At 35.6% G+C, this 27,551-nt stretch overlaps 1 protein-coding gene across 6 annotated transcripts; it reads right to left on the bottom strand.

The window, feature by feature from the left end:
• Window positions 1-1,410: 1,410 nt before the first annotated feature.
• LOC149623581 (sodium-dependent noradrenaline transporter-like) lies at window positions 1,411-27,551 on the bottom strand. 6 transcript variants are annotated; one of them, XM_089852592.1, is made up of 16 exons: window positions 27,177-27,551; window positions 26,909-27,109; window positions 6,868-7,085; window positions 6,574-6,802; window positions 6,374-6,514; window positions 5,889-6,029; window positions 5,682-5,817; window positions 5,350-5,617; window positions 4,784-5,260; window positions 4,624-4,723; window positions 4,438-4,538; window positions 4,181-4,369; window positions 3,841-4,116; window positions 3,059-3,251; window positions 2,892-2,983; window positions 1,411-2,505 (listed from the first exon to the last, which is right to left on the bottom strand). In XM_089852592.1, the coding sequence occupies exons 3-16, from the start codon at window positions 6,949-6,951 to the stop codon at window positions 2,413-2,415; spliced, it is 2,520 nt and encodes an 839-aa protein (XP_089708718.1). In that variant the 5' UTR covers window positions 6,952-7,085; window positions 26,909-27,109; window positions 27,177-27,551; the 3' UTR covers window positions 1,411-2,412. The 6 variants fall into 6 exon arrangements, with proteins under 6 accessions (XP_089708718.1, XP_089708717.1, XP_089708720.1 ...); XM_089852591.1 differs by lacking the exons at window positions 26,909-27,109; window positions 27,177-27,551 and adding exons at window positions 13,039-13,183; window positions 14,082-15,486; XM_089852594.1 differs by lacking the exons at window positions 26,909-27,109; window positions 27,177-27,551 and adding exons at window positions 12,660-12,728; window positions 12,789-12,970.

Here is a 27,551-nt window from a genome sequence, read left to right as displayed (position 1 = left end):
GCATATATCTTGGCGTACGTCAATAATCCTAAGCTTGTCCCTAAAGTTAATGGTATAGCTGTGACCGATTAGAGGCCGAAATTGACCCTTACACAAAATCAAGAGAAAAGACTCATAAGAGGGAAGGGACCTTAATGGAAAATAAGAGAAAGATGAGAAAACGGAAGTGAACTACAAAAGGAATTGGACGGGGAATACAAATACAAGATGGACCTCCGCAACAATGAGCCTTCATTCTTTCCCCGTTGTAGATTCTTCTTTAGCGTGGTGTACCGCGCCACAGTTAGAAAATGAAGCAAATGGAATTTTTGAACAAAAGCCCAATGTACATGTACGCGTAAAGAAAGAATGAGAGATGTAATGCGCGGGGGTAGAAGGTCAAAGCAAAAGCCCCAATTCTTCCGTTTATTCATCCTAACCCTAATTGAACTTCAGTACTTCGCAGAGACAATCCGTAATGGGTTAATGCTGTTGGATAGGATGAAACGAATGAGCTACTATAGGAACAATGGGTTTCCGTCCATTTCAAAGAAATGACAATTTTAAAAATGGGTCGCAAAATGATGGGAAAAAGTCTTTGAGCAAATGAATCGAAATTCATGGAGTTTTACATTGAATTAAAGGTGTTGTCAACTTCATATTTGTTAGACATATAGCAACGGCAAGTTTCTTGTCTTTGCCCAAACTATAAAACTGTGTGAAATTCTATTCCACGTTTTTACTCTCTAATATTTATGTTTTGTTTATGTTTTCACTCTCTCAGTTCATGTACGTGTAAGAATGGGGACGTTCATTAGGATATTTAATCCAAAAACCACCCTTACACATTAGAGGCAGTATGAAGTCTAATCTTGGTACATCAATGGACCTATCCTCTACAGAATATAGCTATACACGTAGGTGTAACTCGGATGCCTAATCTCCTAAAATCGAAATGCACCAGAATTTGGGTAGAATAAGGCTATGGGGGAAATCCATAAAAGTGCTATTATTATAAGCCAAGTCCTATTTTTTTTTCTATATCAACCTAAATTCCTTTACTCGGCGCAGAAAATAGTGGAACCGTATTACTTTTCTATTTGCATTACCCAATATCCATATAACAATATTTAATCTCGGATATTACGTTTCTAGGATATAGAACTGGTTTGATTGTACTTCGTGGATTTTTGGGACAGTTAAGCCTTACTGTATGGGTTAGTGGATACTCTCGGAAATGTTTAAAAGAACTGACTTTGATTTTTTAAAACAATAATTTCAAGTGAAGAAATAAAATGGTACTCACGTGTTTGACGAGTTCATGATTAAAAGGACGTCTCGAAGATTAATTAGAAGTTAATCCTGGTTTAAACAAAATTTAAATAAATTAGGAACACAGACTTTAAAATTAATTTGACTTATTTAAAAACATTAGTGGAATATTGCTTTATGGAACTAAGATTTCAAATTGCGAAGAGAAATCTCTACATTTTTGATTAATTTCTTATTTCTTTGCGCAAATAAATACAAAACTTAAATTATTTTAATTATTACCTTGTTTTCTAAGAAAATACACTGAAATGTGTGACATGGGAGATTTCTAATATAAACATTTAAATGATTGTGGGTTGGCACTAGCGGCCTAAATTTTGAGATTCTAAGTCGTTATTTACCCTATATACCTTTGAGCTGCGTTACAGTTGTACACGTATACACCTTGGTGATGATACTTTTTGGCTAATATTCATTTGCTCAAAGTGAAACTGGTGATATAAGTCTATTACCCTGATTTTGCCAAATATTATTAACTAAAAAGATCTTTAAAATGATTAAAATCGTGAAACGTTCTAACAAAAATTGGTAAATTACAATTTTACCTTAAGAACACTTGAAAATTAAATGCGTTTGTACCATTTTGTTAATGGGTGTGTTCCTTCTATCTCTAACGCTAAAAATATATTTGTCAACGCGCCTAATCACGTGACCAAAGTTTAAATGGCATTTTTGGAAAGGGTCACCAGTTGAACTGGCGCGGTATAAATGCTCCCATTTTAACATTGGAACAAAAGGGAATGGGGACGAATATGACGTCATTTCTAGCCTAATAATTGATAAATTGTATAATCAGGTTAGATTTCTGACTTCACGGACTTTCGCTTGTGCTTGTACTAACAGCTTTATTTCTTGAGGTGGAGCATCACGCTCAAACCAAGAGGTCGTCCGTTCATTTTGGAGGTCGCGTCGCAAATACATCTCAACTCTCGTAATACAATGTCGTTTGAGCACGGAACTACTAGTAGATTTAACTAAATTGGCTTGGTGAATGTAATAGTTCTTTCTTTATAAAAACGTCTCCTAACTACTTATGCACTTGAAAAATGGAGAGCTAGTTGAGTGTAGTGATGACTCGGGTGAAGCTATAGGAACTGATGGTTAGATGACCATGTTTATAGTTGGCCTATGGGTTTCGCGCAGAGACGATATTGTCCTCTGGTGTGGTGGAACTAAGCTCGAGTCTTCGCTTTTCTGAAAATGCGCGCGACACACTTTGTAAATCATATCACGAATAAGTTCAGTTGCATTGTGCGCATTCAAAGCATATAAGACGAAAAGTCTATTTGAGTGTTTTACATTCAACCTCGTAGCATGCGACAACAGGCCAAAACCGCGCAGAATAGTGCCAAGTAATGAAGCAACAGTGTTCATCTTAAGCTCAAAAGGCAGATTGTTCTGACCCCTTTTATTGGAAGCTAACGTGATGTTACACGCATAGTATTGGCAAGATTTCACGAAAGCACAGCATAGTAGAAGCTAAACTAAATCAATAAGCGTTCCTGCGCAATAATATTCTATGCACAAAGCTCAGAAATAAAGCAATTACCGCAAACCCTTAAAAATAAACTAAAACTTACCATTTTACGGCTCTCCGCATTGCCATCACTATTAGCCCTAGGCCGCATTGGATGATCTTCTTTAAAATAATTCGGTGACAATAAATGTGAACCTAAGACGTAAAAAGTTAAAAATATAAATTAAACAATAGCTATATGATTAGTTTCACTTCTTAACAAAAACTTACCATGTGGCCTAGGCCTGTTTCTACCAGCTTCTTTGTACGAAAATACTATTTCCCCTGCTGGCATAATGGGTGCCGTTTGCGGCCTCTTGGACCTGGTTGGCGTCCCGTTACTACCCGTACCATTACGATTATTTGGAAGAGGTGACGGCATCGCTATCGTGCTCACGAAATTTGGCGTCGCGCTTGGTGATAACTGTTAATATTTCAATAAAATTAAAAGTATTAATTTTAAAACATCGAACGTAAAATAAAAGTCTCGAGTCGTGAAGAGCTCGGGGTCTAATGACGCAACGCGTAGACATACGACATGACCTATGAAACATGTGTCTTACAAAAAAATTCTACCTCATAGGGGAAGTGAAAACTGGGGGCATAAAATCAAAGTCGCTTGTAATTTCTCAGTTTCTCAGTACTGTTTAAAGCTATGCGGGGGAACGTAAATGAGATGTATTCCCCTACCGTAAACGTTAATCGAGTGGCAAAAAACTACCACGTCCCCCTTTTTCCCGCCGTGGGGGTTTGGAATTTGAAAGTTCTACTTTTAGGCGAGTGAAAGTTATTCTCATTAATTATCCTAATTTCAACCACAAGGAGTTTAACATATTTTTTGTCCCTTGACGTGTTTTCATGGCTTAAATTTGGGCTTTGGTGGTTTTTTACGTCACGGAACAACTAGTACAGTTATGACTTCAGCTCTCAACTCATTTCCCTAGTCAGTCTATACTTTACCTTAATAACCTAATAAAAATCTATTAAGAAAGTGACATGAAGGTCACACTTACCAAATCTCCAAGTTGAGGAGCTAATATCTTGCTGGCTGGTGTCTTTGGTGGTTTATTCTCCTTTTTCCCAGGAGTCAGAACAAAACCGTACGGTATAATCGGCGATTTGTTTGACTGCAAATTATGGCTACCTTCGTCCATCTTGACCACGAGTATTTTGGGCAGAGGCGTAATGGAACCCTTTCGCCTTTGGGCCAACGCGTGCCAGTGAGGTTTAGCGACAGTCTCCTCGTTAAACATCTGAGAAGATGATCGCCTTGGGTTCTGAAGGACAGACTGCGAAACAAATATCAAGGTCAAATGAGGCCACGTGAAAGTATTTCGTAAACACAAAACTTACCTCAGTTTCTGCTTTATTCAACGCCGCATCGTTCCTCCTAATCATTATAAATTTATAAATGGCGTAGAGAGGTCCTAAGCTCAGAATAAGCGTTGCAAGCGTCCATCCTATCAGACGCGCTCTTGATGTGTAGTCGTAGCTGAGGAAGAAAACTTTGCTGTCCAATACAATGCCAAATAAAATGACCACCTATTGATGTTACGATAATTAGTTTGGTTTATCAATTAATAGAACAAACAATTGTTTAAGCTTCGTACCAATGAAAGAGCGGGGGTTATCACAGTCCATATAATGGTCCACATATTTCCCAGACTGACCTGCAACAACTGGTCAATTTCGGAGAAAAACTTTCTCCTATCTAAATACAAAAGACGTTTGTAAAAACCATTCTGACCTATAACTACTGACATAGTACACGTAAATCAATATATTTTGAAATTTACCATATAATAACATAACGGCTAAGCATTCGACTAGAACAATGACGAGAACTGGCCAACCGAAGACAAACAAGTCCATAATTAATAACAAACGGATGCCAATCTGATTAAAAGAATATATTTTTTTAAATTATTGCATAAAGAAATTAATAGATTTACTTACATTGAAGGTTAAAATTATTCCTAGTCCTAAGAGGACAATGCATACGGTTGTAATGAATAAAGATCTATGGCGTTTGGCCTTGGAGTTGTGTACGGCTTCCAAGGCAGCTGTGGCTACCGCGTACACTATCAGACGTTGTCTTTTCAAGCTGGAGATAACCAGAATCAAGAAGAAGAGAATTGCCACGACTATGGCTGCCGGAAACTCAACCACGCATGCCGAAAAGACGACAAAGGCAGTGCTTAGTTCTTCTTTCAGGAAGGAGAAGTCTGGGGAGCCCAGTTTGGCCCCCAAGAAACCGAGACAACTGAAAGCCGCGAGTCCCGTGACGAAGGATACAACAACATTGACAAATGCCATAGCAAAGGCGTCTTGACGTAGGCTATTTAGGACGTGACTTCGACGTCCCATGACTTGTAGGAGTCCCGTACCGATACCCGAACTCAGTACCACTTGAGTTGCCGCGTCTAGCCACATCTAGTTGGAAAAGGGAGAGATCACATTGTACGTTTAGAAATCGGTTGACTAATATTTCGAAAGAGTAGAAAGACTTATGATATGCTTACTCTAAAATCCTTTAGCTTGGCCCAATTGTAGGTGAAATAGAGTCGTACTCCCGCTTGAAAACCCGTTTCTGTGGTCGACTTCCCCATGGTGGCGCAAATGATGACCATCATGGCTATACTGGGCAGAACGGACGTTTTTCTGAAAGATATTTTTCCTTTTCGAACGTCCATATAGACGAAGAACCATGCGCAAACGAGACACAATGACAGTTTCCAAATTAAGGGACCAAAATGGAACATTCCTTCGCTTGAACCCAACATCACTTCACTTAAAAGATAAGAGTCTGGTAAACTACACTGTACACCCTAAATGGAAAAGAGATTAAACTTACTGGAAATAATGCTCACTAGACGAGCGAAATGTCAACTGTTTAAACGTGTAATTGTCGTAAAATAACTCCTTCAAGGATATTTGGCAATCGGACTCGTTCTTACATGGTAAGTCCGCTTCCATGGCCACAAAACAGTCTGGAGGGTTAAAGTTAATTCAATGTAAATACAATTTCTTCTAATTAAATCTTAATTATGATTTTTCTCACTTTTCGTGGTGTTAGGTGGACATTGCGCCCAAGGTAGAGTGTCTTGCATTGACGTAAAAAAGTAGAAAAGGCACCACGATATGATGGTCATGTGATAAATGCAAAAAAGTGCCAAAACGACCGTTGAAGAATAACAAACGCCTAAAACAGCGAAATAAAACAACATTACATTATTATGTCAATGCCAAAATTTATTTTAATTGTTACAATTCACACAATGGACGATAACGGTTAAACTGTAAAAAGCTCTAAAAGGAATAAACTCCGCACATAAAATAAACATTGTTCAATCCCTTACTTACTAATTAGCAGCCCTTATTGGCCAAAACTATATTAAAGGGAAAGGAAAATAAAGACCAAATTTGTTCAAATTTTTAAAGATTTATTAACTTAGTTTAAGAATGATTGGTTGTTCCAAATTGATTTTGTTTTAAGTCTTATCGTTACACCATTTTAAGGATACTTAATAATTAAAAGGTACTTACCCCTGAGGAAGGGTACCATGTAACCTAGGGCGCTGTTTCCACCGACGTGACCCCCGAATAACTGACCCAGGGTCAGTTCCAAATGAGAAACGGGTAGACCCACCAGAAAGTAGAGTATTACGAATGGTATCATAATAATGCCTGCAAAGAGAGAAGAGATTGTAACAGTTCTTAAAAAAAAAGCTTCGAGATCCTCTTACCACCGTGTTTATAGGCTATGTAAGGAAACCTCCAGACTGTGATGACGTCAACTGATGGCGAGAGAAGGGTGAATAGAAAACCCATGTGCCTTGAAATGGACCTCTCATTGTCTTCATCAACATCACTGTCCGAGTCATCGTCGGCCCAAGAACCGACCGATTCAGAGTACTCTTCACCGTGCTCCAAGTCAACGTCGCCGGCCTCCGTATTCAGGGCCTCGGAATCGTGCTATCAAAGAGATAACGTGGGTTAAAGTTGAAGTACAAGGATGGGTCAATAAATATGGTCATCACCTCGGCATCGTCCATGTCATTGTCCCCGACAACAAATCTGGGGATGCAAGAACGCGATGCTTCTCCATTGGAGGATATCTCCATGACGACGCTCGGGCGTCTGCCGCTTCTGTTGGTTAATAGATCTATCTTGAAACGTCTCGCCTTCTGCGGTGGTGACGGGGCTGATGGAAAAACTGACCACCGAAAACGGTGCGACTGCTCACTTTAGACAATACCTGAGAAATATAAAACATTCGTAACTTCTATTAAGCTGACAAAAACTTCCGTGGACGACGTATATCTCGTCGTAGAGCCTGAGTTAAGGTCAAAGACAGCCCTGGTTTTAAGTCTTAATCCCAATGACATAGTTGTCTCAATCAGTAGAAGAAATAAAATATGACGTGGTGTTAAAAACATAAACTCAACCTTATTAAGAACTTCATATATATACGGTTTTAACTTTTATAGGAAGAAAAAAGTCTTTAATCTTTCGTGAATATTATGTAATACTATAAAATTTCAGAACTCACAAGGGATTTAACATACCAGAGGTCAAACGCCAGCGTACTAGCTAGCTGGAAAGAAAATAAAATCTGAACTAAATCATACCCCTACTCGTTAAAATGAAGAAGACACTATGAATGTGCACGATGAGAAAAAATCTCTCTCAAAATTCAAAGACTATAGAATGCTAACGCAAATCAGACAGATTACGAATTATAACAATATTTATAACATTTTCAGCTGGTCCGAGAAAAAAATCGAAAAAAACAACCGGATCAGTAGTACAGTGCTGTCAAATTTCATGTTCACCCATGCATTCAACGAAGCCCCGAGTCAAGTTAGTCAACTTAGTACAAACGTTCTATACACTTTTCTTTCAACCCTTGCCTCACTTAAATATATGGTAAGCGGCTTTTGACGCAACCTTATAGAGTGAAGTAACTCAATCCTTTTTGGTATACGCTTCAGTACTGTTGCCCAACCGAAACTAAATCCGGAAAAGAACGAGGATAAGACCCCGCTAAGGTTAAAGAGAAATTAAAAGCCAATGTTCTTTCGATTCCTGACGTTTTTACGAAGCTACGAATTTCTTAGATATTCTTTTTTTCATCGTCCCTTTGAAAAGGGACTTTAGCGGAATGTGGAATGGTATTACGTAAAAGAAAAAGAATACTTGACTTTCAAAAAAAGAGTTAAGGGATCCCCGCAGCGGCTACAACTGAAGACAAGATATTTAGAGAGACCATAATCGCTGCACAAAAGATGGACCGATATTACTAGAATATAATGCACTAAGGGAGGTCAACCGTTCTTTTGATATAAAGCATCAGTAAAAAAGAGTGAAAAAATCCATTAGTTTTCATTCATTCATAGCTTTAAATTTCCTAAATCAGAGCGGCGCGTGTTTAAGAATATGGCGGGATTTTTACACGATAAAAATAGTTCTGGCGGGGAAAAACCATCTTCCCGTTTAATTCAGTTAACCTAGAAGTCAATTAATTAGAAGATAAATTTAACATGACAGTTCTTCATTTTATACACTATAGTCTGACTAGTTCACCAAATGGCAGTTGATCAAAATTTCAACACGACAAAAACATACTCGAAATGATTTGAGGTGTTTTTACACTTCATGTTAATGTATTACTAGTTGACAGTCTGTACGGGTGTTACTTTTAGAACGTAGACATTATTTGACACGGGGTTAGGTATAATAGTACATAACGGGAAGCGTCAATTGAAAAATTCTGTCTCCGCGAGCAAAAATATAAAAATTATATTTTCTAGGACTAGACGACCCTTTTAACGGCTCTCTTTTTTTTCCTAGATTGCATTTCCTGCGTTGCTAACTTGATCCGTATTACGTTGTTGATATAATTCGTTGAGTTCAACCCCACTCTGTTACAATTAAACTGATGTGGACAAGTATTTCCGAAGGTTGGATAGGTTCTAACGACATTTAGGGTATCCCTCAACTATCAAACTTCTTTCGTGTACTTACTTCACTTGATTCAATCTTTCAATGACCAAAAACCTATATCGATGTTTTCAAAGGTACTAATAGTGATATAAACAGACTAATTCCATGGACCAACTAGCTCGATGGTTGCTAGGTCTTTTTCAAGGGCAAAACGGTTAAGTTTCTACTTTCTTTTGCTCCTTTTAGTAATAGAGAATGCTGAACATCATGGACTGCGTCTTACTCGTAAAGAGCTACTTCTATTTAACTTATTCATTCTCAAAGCTAAGATGCCTTACCTCACCGATCTTACAAGGTAGCTAAACGTACGTACTACTTAAGATTCAAAAGATGTTTTTAAACAAACGAGTTAAGTTAATTCACAAATAAACGAAAAAGCAGTCGAACAAAAGTACCGTACGAATCATTTTTCATTGCCAACAAAACCGCAAAAACCTCGCTAATCAGCAATCTTAAATTAACGCAACAATCCTAGTTAACGCGTACAACCCCAATAAAACCAATTCTAAACCGTTGTGAGTGAAAAAGTGAAAGCGAATTACTTAAAATTTAAAGCAGAAGAAGAAACCGCAACTGTTGCGAATTGATTCGTTACGTGACTTTTTATGTTTCTTTAAAACAAAAATAAAGAAAGAAGAACACGAAATCAAAATGGATGATGATGGGTATAAAAAACTTTCCGGAGGGTGTTATGTTTCACGAGGATAGCGCTCGACTAGATTTTTTGAAGTGGTTGATGATGGCGGATTATAACAGCTATACTGGAAGTCTGTTTTGCCAGGAATTGAGATCCATCTAACGCGCTTAAATTGAACAGGGACATCAGGGCTGACTATAACCCGTTTGATTGACTCTCACGGATGCGTGGAGTGTACTTTTTATTTGTATACAGTTTTAACCGTATGATGACTTCATTAATGAAAAGGAAACAAGTTGGTTTTTCTTCTTGCCTATCAAACCCTCGATAAGTGTGGGTCGAAACGATATTTGGTACGATTCGAGCGCCCAACCTTTGTGAAAGAGTAGCAAGAATGTGTGGTGGATTTGTTGTAAACAGAAACCATCGTTTATTGTGATCCTATCTCTACCCGTAATCTAGGATTAGCTATTACAATAAGTTCCTACGGCAAACCTATACTTATGAATTATACGGTTATGATATGAAATTTGCGATAAAACTGCATGACCAATCACAGACCATTGCTACGAATTTTATCACTTAGCACGTGAAATAAACTGGGATATAATTCATCAACAATTAAATTTTATCAAGAGAAAAATAGTTTTTTCGTTCACTTTTTATTTTAAGTAGAAGAGTGACAATATTGACACAGTCTGAATTCTAGGATTCTAGACACACACAACGATGTCTCCAAAAACCATAGAGAGCCTCTTGAATGGGTGATTACTACAGGGCGTATCTCGATACATACATACATAGATATCACCAAGAGGAACAAATCGGGCCATGAAAAGAAATAAGCCACCCACACAAGGACCTTGAATATGGCGAGATTGATTTGTTTTAAATTTTAAGCTTCAACAACAGCTGGGTTCTACTCAACACCTCACAGAGGGTCATATCAGTAAATAGGGCTCCCACAGATCTCAAATCAATCCAATCAACAACGGAAACGTTTTAAACAAACATTTTTTTCACCCACGTAATCGTTTAGATCCAGAACTTCGCGTTTCGATTTTAACTAACTGAATTGCTAATTGGCCGGAAATTTAGATTCTTCTAATCAGTTTAATCAGTGGGAGACTTTCAACATAGCACCAAACGAGTTGCAACGATTTTCTTATACCTTACATTCCCGAAGAGTTTAATTATTGCACTATTCTTAATTATTCTTGCTTTTAAATTTAATCACTGGTTTTGACCATTCCAATAAGTGAAACAGTAGCCAGTAAGCGTACCGATGGCCAAGTGAATGAGCCCCAGACCAACACCCGTTAAATCCTTGCTGGAATTGAACTAATATTAACTATAATATGCGAGCAAAGCACTATTTACCATGCAGTTTTAAAAAAAGACCGACAGGTGCAATATAAATAAAAAGTTCCTTTTCTGGATAATTTTTGTTGCAATATCAATAAATATTCCCTATTTTCTAAACACCAAAAGCTATTATTTTAAAAACCACTACATTGCTAAGTCTATCGGAAACCCCACCCTCCACCCTTAACAACAAACCCTTGACAAATAAATAAAAAAATAAAAAACGCTTCCTGAAAGCGAATTCGTAGAAAAAGCTTGGTACGCACAAAGCTGCAGTAAATCTAAACCACTATACTTCGTGCTTTTCCCAAAAAACCCGTAACGGATATACAACCTCGTTTACTATCACGCGCCATAATCGGTGTCGAATACTAATAAATCTCAAGGTACAATTTATTACTTTATATCTCTTCTTCTAAACCAACTTTGAAATCCAAGTACCCTATATATTAATTTAATTAAGTTTAAAGGAAACGGAAAGTAACATTAAACCTTAATTGTAACGTCCTAGACCTTGTATAAAAAGTCACGTAGCTGTCATGTGCTTCTGACACACACACGCACACACGCTGCATGAAGAAAATATATAGTTTGAGTGGCAACAGAGTTTACTTCAAGCCCTCGAGCCCTTGATATAATTGGAGTGATTTTTTAATTGCTCGAGATACCGTATGTACAGGGTGTTTCTGATAAGTCTGCAGCCATAAATTGAAGGGTGTGTTCCTAGTATCCATCTGAATGGAAAGAGTAGTGTCTACTACAATCAGTTACGGAGATATCTCTTTAACTAAATTTTGTGACTCCATGCATATTCTTGGACACTTTCCATTAGTTTGACCATAAGAACACACACCCTTTAATTTACGGCGTACTTAGCAGAAACACGCTGTATACAACAAAAACTTGCACTATAGCTTCGATGGAGGTCGAATTTAGAGGGTCATTTTTTACAGTTGAAGAGCGACGAAATAAAATTAAATAATTAACTCCTCCAATTAGGCCTACAGTTTCGCTTCTTTTGGGGCTCGTTTTAAGGAGTTTCATTTTGTTAATTGAGAGGATTATAAAGCATAAAGTGTATTAAAGGCACGTTTTTCATCGTCACAATTAATTCATAAAAGGAAACAGTTTATCGCGAATAATAAGGAAACCTGTACTCATAATTGTTGTAGACCATTTTTCTAAATTTTTTGGATCAAGATGAAAGGAGAGACATGTGAAGAAGCTGCTATCGAAGTAAAATTATTTGTCTTAGATGTTAGTTTCAGTGATATTTTACAATTCAGCGCATTGTGAGAATTCCTATTGGTTGACAATGACGTATAGCTAACAGTTCGGTTAAATTGTAGAAATAGTTTTTACTTTCCGAAGCGATTTTCGTGTATTTCTTATCAGTTATCGGTTAATATTTTTTTTTTTTAAATAAGCCATAGTTTCGAACAATATCTTTTGACAACCTATTCATATTTCAATTGCACAACTTGCGCAACATGTACACCATAAACCATATAATTACGCGTGTTTTCTACGAATCCCGTAGTCTCAACCTGTTACCTTCACCAGTCACTACATCAAAACTAAAGCCAGTTTTTCCTTACACCTGACAAAATACTCTGAGAAAGTTCTTGAAGCATCTTTCGTAAGCAAAACCAATACGTAATAATCCCATAGAAACTATACACGACTGACGTTTTAATGGCAACAGCAAATCGGTCATAAACAAAAAGTAATTGAAACGCGAAAGTGAAATTTAAAACCAGTCTAGAAAAAAAGTTAACAACAACACATCCACCCCATAAATGAAACATTAAATTAAAGACATACGATAATTTGAGATGATTGTTCTTCGATCCAGAAATTAGCTCCAAAATCACCCGCGTTCATAACCGGTAACTAAGACGAACGAGACTAATTAATTTTCCCAAAATGTCAATGGTAAATTCTACCACCAACTTTGAAGTGTAAACGGATTACAATCGTGTTAACGGCAACGTATACGCGAGTCACGAAACGAAATTTCGCTGCTCCAAATGAACTTAATGCTTAATCTCTCCCGTCTCTAACCCACGAATGAAACACACTGTCTAGATCTCTCCTATTGCTATAGGTTCGCCGATTTAATTCCCTACCCCCTAAAACTAAGTTACGAACAATTTATAAAAAAAAACCCGCTATGTTCAAGAACATACAGTACGTAACTTACTTAACTTTGACTAAGAAATACAGTCGAGGAGGGCTTTTTCCTTCGCAAAGCGTGGATGTTGAATTTTGACTTCGTATCTAATGAGGAGTTTCATAGAATCCGGATTGTGGGTGGATAAGTAGTAGGTTTCATACTGTTAGCTTTCCTAGTTACGATGATGTTAGGTTAGGCTTGAATATAAAGAAAACTAACGTGTTGCTATGCGTAGATTTTTTCCGATCAAAAGCGTACTTTCAAATAAAAGTTTCTTTCGGATATGGATATATATAAATTATTTTTAATAAAAATTTCTATGAATTTGAAAGACTTGCGCAATACATACGTCAATATCACTGAAATGGAACTAACTACATTAATTAAAGGTTAACTAAGATTTATCTTAATTGAATTACGTTTCTGATATAAATTCGATTTAACCGTCATACTTTTGATGGTTACTTTACTTTTAAAGTTTCTTGGACTGTAAAGAAGACTAAATCAGCGTTTGTAAAGGGGTTTTTATCCGAGCATCTATTGAGATTTAGACTTGGAAAATGACTGTATTCTCGAATGTCAAAATATTATTTACAATGGAAAATTTCAAAAATTCAGAATGATTGATTGGTTAATGTTAATAATTTAAGAAAGATTTGCTTATTGTTTTTCAATAAGATATTATGGGTTAGCTATTTTTTTTCCTTCCCACACAATTGTCAACTCGGTTTTTTCAATGGTTATGTATATAAATGTTTTGCCAACTATTGTTCCATTCGCTAATTTTAAGCCAAGAATGAGAGACAGTGACGAGTATATAAAGGGTAGATATCTTCGCATCTAATTCACATCAGCTAGTCTCTATTTGAAATTAAAATTTAAAAACAGCATGAATTCCTGAAAAATACGTGGTAAGGCATTCCTTTGACGAAGAAAAAAAAATATTACCTCTATACCTAAATTCCCTCGAGTTATCTAATAAATTTCAAGTAGTTTTTCCCCCTCTTTTCAAAATCTGCATATTTTTTTACAAGCAAGAGAAAATAATACGACCAGCATCCATAACTCACCCAAGAATTTTAAAACTCTTTCTTTCAACTTTAAAAAGCACTTTCAATTTGTAGGCTAGAAAAGCAGCTCGATGACACGGAATTTTGTCACGTTGATTTAATAATAAGCCGATTTATATTCTACCATGTTCCATATATATTTTTTAACCGCAGAAAGAACCGAGAGAGTCTATATAGCAGCTTGTGGCCATCAACCAGTATATAAAGAAAACGCAAAATATTTTTTTTCTTTTTATAATTTTTTTCAATAATTTTTTTAAAAAAAATTATGCCAACTAGAAAATCACGTTCTCGGCTTGTGAACAACTGGTTGGATATTTGAATAGGTTTTTTGAAAGAAAAAATTAATATTCCGGTAGCGATTTGTTCGGTATTTTGTATAGAAAAATATGGCTGTGTGGAGGATTTTATAGACTTATTGGAGACGCAATGTCTGCTTTGGTTTATAAGTGAAACTGAAAAGTTTGGGTTAATCCGTTCTTTATCAATTAAGTGTGACTACGATTCAAATCCAATCTATAAGGTATACATCCTCCACTATTAAAAACATCAGCGGGTGTCGGAATGTCCACCACTGGAATGATAAATAGCGCCATTTTTCTACATTCATTAATCACTGAGACTTACACATAACGAGCCAAGGACGAATTTCTATTAGAAACACACACAGTGATCCCGTAGATTCCACCACAAAAACAACTATAAGAGTTGACGGATTTCCGTAGGTTGAAAAGATGCAACACTATGCGATAGACTAGCTTTAATTATTCCTTATCACCAACGCTGGGTCCTCCGTTCATTTTAATCCTACGAGGACCTTTAGTTAGTAACCGCAAATTGTATAAAATAAACCCTTTCAAGACGCCGTGTTAAGTAAATACTCCTAGTTTTGATACGTTCTTCACGGTTCGTTCAAAGAGGCGGGAAAGAATTACGCGAAATCAAATTAATTAAACATTAATCTACATTGCAGTTAGTTATATACGGTCACGTGATTAGTTACGACCGTAAATTCGCGCAAATTCAATTATGAGAAAGGGTTAATATTCATTTTATCGCGTTAGTCCAACGCGGATGTAAAAATTTCGTCTTTTTGAATTTGACAAACATTGTTTAAAATTTAACGTTTGATATATGGCCAAGAAAAAAAGTGAAAGTTATTTTTCCTACTATGTTCTTTTTAAGTGTGTAAGGCTGTTAGAATTGATACGTAAACGGTGGCACCAATATAAGATGTATCACAAGTTTATAAGATATGTTACATAAGTATATGACATTTTCTATACTTCGTGACTTATTGAGAGTCCGACGCGAGAATCGACTACACTAGGTTTTGCAGTCCATCTTCCTATTAAGTCTGTTAAATTATCATCACCGTAGTCCTTACAATTTATTGGGAAATATTTAGGGAAGCGTTTTCTGCACTTTCTTTCGAGAAATTTTCGATTGGGTGATATAGTTTTAAAGTGAGAGAACTTTGCTTCCCTTCCGGTCTCTCTGCGGCTAAAACTGCAATATCTTTCTGATAAAAAATATATTTTTGGTGGTGCGTAGTTCAAGTAGGCATATATAGGCGAAATACTTTCCAAGATAAAGTCTCGCCATGGCATTTAAAAATATTTAGATTCAATTTCAATTATAGTAAGATATCCAGGTATAGTAGCAAAATTGCTGTTTGATTAGAACATTTTATTGTGATCTATTTTAATTGCAACAAGGAATGATTGCAATTGCCGGTGTTATTGAACGAGTAACCTCTTTCTCATTAAAGCTTCAATGAAAGTTTACTTCGGACTTTCGAACAAATAAGGGAGGAGTAATTTTATACCAATTATAATAAAAATCAAATTCAGAATAAGAGGGTCAAATTAAAAAGAGGATATGACGGTCCAAAAGATCTAGTCTAGTTATTTTTTAGGCGAGTTACCTTATAGACAACGTGACTTATTAAGCTATTTAAATTTCCATAGTGACATATAAAAAGGTGGATGTTCTTTGGGTGATTTTGAGTCGAATATGTTCTATGACATTTTGGCGTCCGGCCCACTGTTTTTGAGTTATTATTTGAGTGTTTTAATTCATTCCAGACTTATCAGAAGCACTCTATACGTATATTAACTCAAAGCTATCAAATATTATAAAAATATTTATAGACATTAGCCTGTTTGTATTATCTTACTGTGTTATAGAAATAATGGTGAATTTCAAGAATATAATAGAGAAAACACTCATTATGAAGAATTTCATGGCTTTAGGTTTATCAACTTCTGATAGATTTAACTCAAATTCTAACTAATCATAAAACAACTAAAAAATTTTCAACGTATTGGCCTATTTAAAGATTATTTAAATTAAAAATACACTTTTTAACCTAAAAATTAACAAATTTATAGTATGAAACTATCAATGATATCTTACTTTGTTTTACAAATTATTGCGTTGTGAGTTAATCTTATTGAAATAGCGTCGAATGCCTCTTTAGAATAGAAACAAAGACGAGTTTAAGCCACTGTCAAGAACCAGTGGGGATGATATGGTGCGGTTTAAACTGGATTATTAACGAGACATTCTTTGCCATCTTCCAATCTTCATTGTTTTTCTTTTTCACAATTCCGAAGAGTAAGAAATGTATTTTTTAACGCGAGATTCGAGAACAAACTTTGAATTCGCTTAGTTTAGCGACTTTTTAAACGAACACGTAGTCAGTAAGACGCGTTACTGCATACTATACACTTTTGAAGATACAAGTAAAAATTCATAACCTTGCTATATTCGCAACTTCAGCTCGACTAGTTACCATAGGTGGTAATTTTACGTTTAACGCGATTTGCGTGCCTGACATAAGAAGACTTTGGTCTTCTTTAAGCGCAGTTATGTGTTTAAAAGAAATAGCGGTAATTTCAATGACTACAGCCTTTTTCTATTTAATGCCTCTTTAAAAATCACGTTAGGCCTAAGTAAGCTATTGAAAAGATCGTAAAAGAAATTTATGTCGCTTATATTTATGTGTGTCTTTTATGTTTTGTATGTACATAAAGGGTTGGGCTTGATTAAAATCGAGTTTCAAGGGTTTAAAGATATGTCTATTGCGTTGTTAATAATCGCGGGAGGGGGTTGGAGATATTTTGTGTTCAATTCGATCGGTTTAGTTCAGTAATTGGGTCAGTTCCTTTCATAAATACAATCTGTTCAAAACTTCGTACAACTTAGAACGAAGAAAGGATACGAGTATAAGTGTAACATTAGCTTCCGTGGGAGGATGCATTGCTGCAGAGTAATAACTTCATGTCCACTTGTCTTTTTTGGGGGTCATATGGTTAAAGTTAAGGAAAGAGCGTATACAAATATGAATATTTTAAATCGGAACCTAGTATTCATCATTAATATTACAGAAAACCAGTAGAGCTATCTCAGTTGTGACGTCAGTGCCAAGGTAAAACGTCACTGGCTTAGCTTTGGCAGTTGAGCGGCCATTTGGTACCACTACGGTGACGTCATACTAAGGCTCCCGAGCTAGCTCTATTGTGTTCTTGTCTATTATTTTGAATTGGGCAGTGCGAGTTAATTTCGGCAATGAAAAGTTTTAATTGTCTTTCACATAGTTTTCTTGGTCGTTTATCTACCCATGGCGCTTTCCAGGGTTGTTGATGTTGACTTTCATGTAATTTACATTTATTCTAATATAAATTACGCCATGTTATTTCCCAAATCAGCTTAACCTCGCGTTAATCTGAATGAGCTCAAGGATGATGTGTGTCGCGACGTCTTGATTTGAAATATCGGTTGTGTCAGGTTCCGAGTCAGTGCAACGCTATCACTCACTCGATTGTGTATTGAGTTCGGTGAAATCCCAGAGAACATATCACGTGGTAGAAAAGCGTGCAAAATTGCGGGTAAATGAAGCGTGCAAATTCTTGTCATTGACAATAGAAAGCGCCTGTCTCAATGAGTTTACAAAATAAAGCGAAACCAAAGGGGTTAATATACGGAAACAGTTCAATATTCATGGATCAGAAATTTAAATTTGTGTCGAAACTTTACACTAAAAGGTTTATAAAATTTCCAAATATTGATGGGAGTGTCCGATTTATGATATATAGGCGGATACCGATTAAAACGAGAATTTCAATTTTTTTTAAATAAAATATTTTTGAACGGACTTAAGGGTCGAAAAACGAGACCTTCGATTATTTCAAGGTCTGTAGATTTTCAATATTTTTCAAGGACAAATTTATACCTCTCAAGTTATCGATAAAACTGAAACATTCGCTCCTACGCCGCAACCTCAACCCTAAGCATTCCAAATTTAAGACGTGGTCGGCTTACTAATTGCCTAATTACCAATTCTAATTCTAAATAGTTAGGAAATATTTGAACGTTAGTTACGTAAAATTGACGCGAAGTGATTTTATAGTCGACGTATATTTTTTTGACAATTTGTTTTTCGGTACAACTCGTTTCTTATACACTTTAATAACAAAATCAGAATAGTATAAATACGTACAATTAAAAACAAGTTAAAGAAGAATTAACAAAAGACCTTAACTGGTTCTATACTTCTACGTCGTCCGGGGTTGATTACGAGGTAAAATTACCATCTTGTTAATTATACAAACAGTCGTTAAGTTAAATTAACCCTATGCCAATAATGAATATGCCAAAAAAATTAATATAAAACCTTGTAGGAGTTTCCAAAGTACCAAGAAGGAAAATTTTAAACGGTTTCTATTAAAGGGAGAGTGAAGTGGAAAATTAAGTGATTTTTATAGATTCTTCTACTAATTATAAGACATATTTGCATAGTGAAACATCCAGGAAATACCTCCGAGTGATTTTAAATTTCAAATTAGTTTTATATTTCATAGATAGTTTGAAACTTCCACGTTCGACCAATCATATTTTAACAACAAAATTCCCCTGGCGACTCAAACTAATTATAATTTTAAAATCATTCGGAGATATTTCCTGGATGTTTCACTATGCAGATAAGTCTTATAATTAGGCCTAGTAGAAGAGTCAATAAAAACAATATCACTTGATTTTCCATTTCACCCTTCCTTTAAAATATGTAAAAATACTTTTCATTTAATGATGAATAAAACGGGTTTTGCATAAATTAAGGGGAAAATACCATTCAATTTAAGAGTTACGAGAAAGGCATTAATATTAAGAAAGAAGAAATTATGATTTATGTGGGTATACAACCAACGCGTTTAAATTTTTACTTTTTTCAAAAAAAAAATATAAAAGTGAAAATTGGCTCCGAATCACGTTTTTTAGACCTAATGACAGGTTTTAATCATTTCTTTCAATTCATCGCAAAACACTGACAACTTGATTCTTTGGAATACTGAATAACATGACTCATGGTCAAGGGTTATCCTTTCACAAACCAGATTTCAATACAAAAGATGTGACATTTACTGGGTATTTTTATTATTCTTTAAATTATCCATTGAAAGCCTCACAGTAAACGTGGCTACAACACAGAAATCTGACCATACACTGAACTCAATGCACCATAAACGCTCCAATGCACTCACTGCATATCAATTAATGTAACTGTAGCACTAATTTGCATTGGAATTTCAAAAATGTGGTTTGTTTTCTTTCACAGGTATTAACATAAGTTCATAAGATATGTACCGTAAGTTTGCCACTAGTTACAAACTGGAGCTTGTCATGAAGTTACGTAGGTCATAGATTCTCATAAATCGACGCCTGGTGAGGCGCTGCCAAAGGCTTAGTGCAAACTAAATAGGAAGATGGACATGGATTGCAAACCAGAGTGTAGTCAATTCTTGCGTCGTTCTCGAACTAGCTCGAGCTGTAAGTCTCTAGCATTACGAAGTATAGGTAGTATCATACATATGTAACAGATCTTATAAACTTATGGTATTTACAAAAGGGTTTTGCAACCATCAAAACAATTTCATTATATAATGATAATCTATTTTGTCTTATAGTTCGGTTGACGTCCTTAAAAACACCCAAATTGAAAGTAGCTGAAATTATTCATTTGTAAAATACAAAATTGCTGAAACAATCTACTCTATAATTTCAAAGAGAGAAAGGGAAGGACTAAATTATAAATTGAAAGAAAAAAAAGGCACGTTTCCTCCTTCGTGCATTTTGATTTATGGCTCCCGACTTAAGAAGATGAGCTAACTGTAATGTTGAATTATGGCAAAGTGGAAAAATATCAATGGTTACGTTACGTGTTACCAGAAAGTATGCCCGTCATATGAAGGATATTTAATTTTATTATATATAGTCTGCTACTACGAACTTTCACGTGACGTCACACCCTCCTATCTCTTACATCGGTTCGGCGACCATATTGGAAGTCGTCAGCTCAGGCCATACAATTTATACTATACCAATATTGACGTCACGTCCCCGTAGCTCCTCCCCTCTCAGTACAACTCTATTCTATGGGAGCTGTCTTGATTTCTTTTCTTTTAAATGTTATAACGTAAAATAAGCAAAAACATTCCCTCTCCTTCAAAGTTTGACATTATTACTTGTTCAGCTAGCTACGACAAATCGTATTCGATATAAAAACAACACGCGCGCTCAACACGTAAGAAACAATGTTAATTTTCTTGTTTTTTTCCATTTGAGCTCAAGGATTTGCTTCGTTGAAAAAGTAATTTAATGTTCTTTTATTTTTCCTTGGCAAGGATTTTGTACAACTTTATAAAACTCTCCGTATTGTTTTCCAATCCATTCGTTAATCTTTTAATTTGTTTAATGATTCAGCGTAATTTCCGTAATTGGTGTTGGGCTGGTTCAACAGTTAAATAGTCAAACCTCTATACATAGGAAGCGAGATAAAATTTGCCATACATAATGATTAGTTTTGCTCTTACCAAAAAATTCGCCTAGATACATTGAGAAGCTGGCTGCAGTATTTTAATCACATAAAGAAATTTCTAAAATTTGATTTCTTATCGTTTAATTTAATAAACAAATTAGGTAACCACAACTTTAACACTTCACCCTTGAAACCGGCTAACGTCTGAGGCAATTAACGGTGTACCTAAATGGCATATAATTCTTAATAATTTTAAAGGGTTATTACGTAAATATTCAATATGAACGAGCTGTCAGACAGTTTGTGTCAGTCTGCGATACGTTTATCATTAAAATCAATTTGTCCTTATTCATTTAAATAGGTCGATCGACATCAGGATCTCGCTTTTTTTTCTACGAAGTGACGCCAATGAAACGTAAGATATTTTAATTGCATTCGAAAAACACAACACGTTTATGTGTCGTATTTAAATAAAGAAAACTTTTTAATTTCTAATTTCAAGTTATTATCTCACATCACCGAAGCGGTTTCCTTGGCTTTTACATCACGTACCAACAGTGATTGCGTAAGATGCACTTATATTGAATATTTATCCTTCAAATGGTTAAAACTAATTTCGGCAAGGTCCAAAGTGTACTAAAAAAACGTCTCGATTGATAATTATTGGTAATTCACCGTTTTAAGAGGGAACGTAACGTACTTTTCTCATGGGCATTTAAATTCTATTAAAAGCGCGTAGTTTATAAAGAAAATCATTATTTATATTTTAATATTCAGATACACTAAAAATATACGTTTTTATCTGATTCTTCAATATTTCCTCGTTTCAAGCTCTAATGCGCATACTGAGCTATTACATCATTTATATGCTAAACTCGCCCCCGCTAAAACCTCGTTGGCCCTGACCTTCGCAAGCATAAGTAAACTGTCAGTCATAGTTTTGCGAGAAATTCAGTGTAAAATTAACTTTGAACTCTCAGCCATCATATTCTAAGAAAAAGGACCTTTCAACCACAAAGACCCGAACCGAAATATTCATTAATTATTGCCTTAGTTTCGCCATCTAGTACTCTTAGCGGAATAACTAAATTGGTATTATTAATAGACCGATGCCACTCTTGAAATCGGCAGTGGTTCATTTGCATATTGTCACTTTCAGCCGAAATCAAATAGATTTACTTATTTGATAAATACGGATACCACTGCATTTAGTATTCAAATCTTGGGATTAAAGAATACGAATTAAACCGAAGCCATTACAGTGCAATTTTCTAAAGTATATAATTAAAATTAATTAGCTCAGGTTCGCCATCTAGTCCAATTTACGATTATTTTAGTTGTGACATTTCCATTAGTCAATTAAACCATGTTTATATTGCGAGTTGATTCAAAGCAATTTATTTTAAATACAGTTTAAAATTCATTGACATCCATTTACACCAGGTCAGGTTACTTTTCGGACAAAGTAGCCAGTCCTCCTGGTGTAAATAGTATAAATCCTCATGGTCTAAAAACTATGCATACAACCTTTATCTAAAATTCAATAACCTTCTTGAACACTAACACGAATATAAATGAGCTTTATTTCAATGCCTCAATTTCAAAATTGCGATCTCCGAATACCACATCCTAAAAGTTCAAACCTAATGTCTCCAATCATTAGGCCCCATTAAAATTCATCTCAACAAACGAAAAGAATAGATGACCCCCGACATACGGATATTTATATAATGAAAGAACGAAACGATCATTAACTTACGGGAGACAAGATGATCACCAAAGCAATTCACCAAGAAAACTGTTTGCAATCAGAAAAGGCCAAGAAGCGTTCTGGTCCCTTCAAATACCGAAAACAGAATCGTAGAACTATAAGAACTTCCGTGACGGGAATATATAAATTATAGTAGATACTAAACCGGAGATACCGTATATACTTGGGGTTTTCCAAAATTCCCATTTGCAACTAATAATTTAGTTATACTGGTTGTAATGTTATAACACGAATTACACTTTAAGAGGTTCAACGAATGACAAGAATTTTTTTATTCCTATAAATTTCCTTCATCGGAAGATATTAGTTTTTAATTCCCTTTATTTTTCTCTCCCTTTGGGGGAACAAACTTCATTGCACAATGCAGGGATAATTTGAAATCTGTTTTTAATTTTATTTCTACTATGTTGTATTCAAGAATGACCCTATTGTAGTAAAAAGCTTAACAAAATGCCAAGTAATTTCTTGGGCCTCGGGTGTAATATCGGTGCGATTTTATCCTGGAATTGTTTCCAGGAATAAAATTTAGTTTTGAGGATGGAACAAAGTAATATAAACAATCGTGCGCTTTGAATTTGCGCGAATTGCGTGAAATTATCCAGAATTAGTCATGTTTATTGAGATGAAATCATTGCACACTTTTGGGTTAATATATTCCCACGCGTTTCTAATGAAATTAACAGCACTTGGCTCTAGCTTTCTTTGAATAAAATATAAAAAGAAACCAGTTGTATATGAAAAATGCTGATCCTGTTGGTAGATAAAGACTATAGCATCAAAGGATCCAAGTATTGTCCCGATAAAAATACTTTTAAATGGTGAAAACATGCGGAAGCTATGTTCAGGAGGTATCTATTAATTTTCTGTAGTCAGCCATTTTTTTAAACCAAAAGCAGTTTTGAGATAATTAGTGTTTTGAGCGTTATTTCATACTCAATATTTGCTCAACTACTAATTTTAATACATAGTCAGAAAGTAGACATTTCTTGCGACAAAGTGACACTCATTAAAGTTGAATATCATTGCAACAACCAAAGATATAAGCCAAAATGAAATCATTTTAAAATGACAGTCTGTTTTGACGCAACAAGAGCTGTGTACGAGAAACCTAGTATAAAACACGTAACAAAAGTTGACGAGTGAAGCCTAGACAAACAGAACGAGAACAACTACACACCTGTGACCGTTTTATCGCACCTGACACAATCCTTCATTAATAATTAAATAAACCACTTGGCACATCTATTTCAAAGAGCGAAAACTTGTTGAAATGAAATATGTCTATGGCGCTATAAGTTGCTCCTTTGAATTCCATAACATTTTCAAGTGTATGGATTTTGTTGACAATATACACGGAAAAATTTATAACTTTAAACTGCTTTATCTATTTCAAAATGTCAACTATAACGACGGCAATGAAGAATAACTTCTGAAAATATTTTGCATCTTTCTGAACCATACGTACATTATCATAAGCGAGAATTGACTACACTCGGTTTTGCAGTCCATCTTCTTATTTAGTCTTACTGAGCCTTTGACAGCGCCTCACCAGACCTCGTTTTACGAGAATCTATGACGTTTCACCTACGTCACTTCATGACAAGCTCTCAGTAACCAGCGACAAACTTATGGTACATATCTTATGAACTTATGCTACTATAAACCGGGAATTCAAACCGCATTTCAATAACCCTAAACAGTGTCACTGTTATCATTAAAAGTAGTTAAATAATTGTTTAAAATATATTCAGCGATTGTTATGGTAGCCTGACCTCTAAGTTTAATCACCGAGCACGGCCCATGTCATGGCGAAAATAATTACCATCTTATCTCTATGGTAAAGAACCGCTAACATTTTATCTTCAACAATAGCTTGAAAGCACGTTTTCAAAATGAACTTCACCCAAGCGTTAAGCCTTTTCGGGCCTTGTTTTGATAAAAATTCCCAACACGGGCCATGGCAAACGATAATTGCCATTTAAATTTCAATAGCGACATCAATAAGTGGTGGGTCCCTTGAAAATTGTACAACGGGAAAAACAATTTTGCCAAAAACTCAAACTAAATAGAACCACACCAGGTTGCTGGTTTACAAGTTAAAATTTAATATCATTTACACCAAATTAAAGTCAGTTACCAGTTACCACTGCATAAAGCCTTGACTACCGAAATGTCGTAGTCTTTCGCTAATAGATATCATTGGGCCTAAAAATTAAACCTAATCTTTAAAATGGACAAGCTAAAATCAAGGCCAGAAGGTTGACAATGGTGTATTTTTCCAGATAGCTCTAATTTGTGATGTCATATTTGTTTGAAAAAATAAACAGAATTACGCGTAATATTACCTTTTACGCAATGAAGCACGCTTCGTAGGTGAACCCAAAATGAGGGGGAGGTTTATCACAGTATCAAGTTAGAGGGTGCTTAGTTTTGTTTCGAGAAATAATGCCGATTCATGAATCGGACGTCAAGAATCATCTCAACCGTGAAACCATTGTATGTTCTTTTTTTTTCATCTCATTCCCGAAACCTCCCCAAATTAATTCGTAATATAAACCAGAATGATTTTCCACAATCCTGAATAACTTAATTATCTTTATATTGCATAAATTAACACTGGAAATGTTTTAACAAGGGTGATTGAGTGTAATAATTATATTCAGGGACCAAAGAACTGTTGTATGTTCAATATAAATGATGTTTACAAGAACCTTTAAATATTTAAGTGAGCTCGTAAGAAAGAACCGGAAATAGATCAATTCGATGTAAATATGAGGGAAAGACACGGGGGTAAAACTCTGCCTTCCATCCCGCTTTTTGGCGCATGCGCTGTAGTGTTTTTTATCGTGAGAGTGCACAGAGACGGATGGCAATGTATCAACCCCCCTTGTACGTCCCGAGGTCATAAAGGTCTATAGTGAGATTACTGTAGTACAACCCAATTACTTCTTTAAACGATCTCGGGTCACTTATGGGTTCTTTCAAATCCATAAAAAATTACTCGGCACGTTTTATTTCATGTTATGAGTTTCAGGTATGAGATTAGGAATGCGCCATAATCCCGCATTGTTATCATTCAAAACAAACAAATAAACAAACCAACCGGATTCTTAGAGAACGTTACTTTCAAAGTCGTTTAATAAATAAACAAACATGCTCTAAGATTTTGAAAAATATCTTTTAAATTAACCGTTTATACGAATTTTCGTGACTTAACCCCATTTTATGTTCGAATTACGAAAGAGTGTCGAAATTTTGTACTTTCTAGCATGACTAGAATCACCTTAACTCGGTAGCGCTGCCAAAGGTACGATTCCATAACTCATTTCGTTAAATTCGTACCAGAATTAAATTGATTAACAACCAACGAACCGAACCGGACCACGGTCCCCTTTTCCATTCTCAATCGCGTAGAATTGCTAATTCTCTCAATATATACATATTAAACTGTTGCGTAACTGCTAAGGGAAACGATTAAATGCACGCCAGTAATTAACTTGGGGGTCTCTTTAGAAATGGAAAACGCGTGTCAGGGAAAATAATTCTGCTGGTATTAACTTGGAAAACTTATCGAGATGGTCTCGTTGTAAATAAGGAAATTGATTTTCTTAAAAAGACTTTCTCGCTTTTTCTCTATCAATAAAATGGTTCCTAAACTGCCTTTTGATGGAAAACCTAGTGAAGCGGATAATTCGTAATTTATGGGAAAGTTTCAAAAAACGTTAGGGAGTTCGATATAATGGTAGGGTGCCTCTTTCATTTAGTTTGTAGAAACGATTTGGAATTCAAATTTTATTTGCTGTATATGAACTTCCTACTTTAGCTTCCCGTTAAAATGTGTATAGATGGTAAATCATGGAAATATCTGCAATGTGTAACTATGTACTGGCCTCATAGTATAGACAAGAAGTATAGACGAAGATGTACCAAAACAAGGGGTTTGGAACTGCTTTGTATGTAAGCGTTCTTTTTTCTCAAAAATTTGTAATTCAAGAACCGATAAACGTTGAAACATGCGTCAGTTTTAGTTACAAAAGTCATTAGCTGCAATGACACACGTCTTCCCTAACCATTGCTCAATATAATGGAATTCCTATTAAACCCACTTCATTCGCGAGAGAACTTTACCCAATAATTACCAAAACACACGATACCCTGCAGTCAACCCTCTAGAAATTTCCATGTAAGCCAAAACCAACGAAAGTTGAACATGATGTAATTAGAAATAATTTGTCTTACCGTTTGATCACGGATTTTGCGAGTTGAACTTTCTCAAAAAAAGAACGGTTAAAGCCGATGCTAGCCCCAATCTCCTGTCGTGTTCCAGATATATCTCCAAATGAATCGCATTTACGTTGAAAGAAACTGGGTAGAGAAAACGGGTGAACTTGTTGGAACAAAACGATCACAAAGCCACCACCGAGGCTGCTCCGGAAACGACTAGACACATTATGAAGAAGATAATAAGCCCCCGACTTCAATTAATCTAGTTTAAATTTTAACCGACCACGAATCCGTCAACCGTAATTGTATATGTATTTCAGACAAGGGAACCGCTGTTCGAAACCAGGTAGCGGTGGCACGTGGAGCTCGAATGATATTAGCAGAAACGAAGTCGAGGTAGAATTTAACTAAATTCTAGGACCAGACGTTTTCGCGAAGAAAAAAGCCACCAAACTAGTTTCTAGCGTGCGGCTTGACGATTTTTCCTCGCGTATTTAAGGTCATAACGAAGAACTGTCTACTTATTGGCTTCCGAGGAATCTATCAAGCATATTTCACTCGTATATATGCAAATGAGGCCGTATTACTCGATGCCGAAAGAAAAAGTGACGGACGGTTTACGCTGACGGAGTATAGCTCGATATTTGGTATTGAATTA

This window comes from Phalangium opilio, unplaced genomic scaffold (assembly GCF_054372755.1).
Source record: "Phalangium opilio isolate 3A_F unplaced genomic scaffold, DU_Popi_V2 ptg000113l_1, whole genome shotgun sequence".
Lineage (NCBI taxonomy): Eukaryota > Metazoa > Arthropoda > Arachnida > Opiliones > Phalangiidae > Phalangium > Phalangium opilio.
This window is presented reverse-complemented; position numbering and strand designations above follow the sequence as displayed.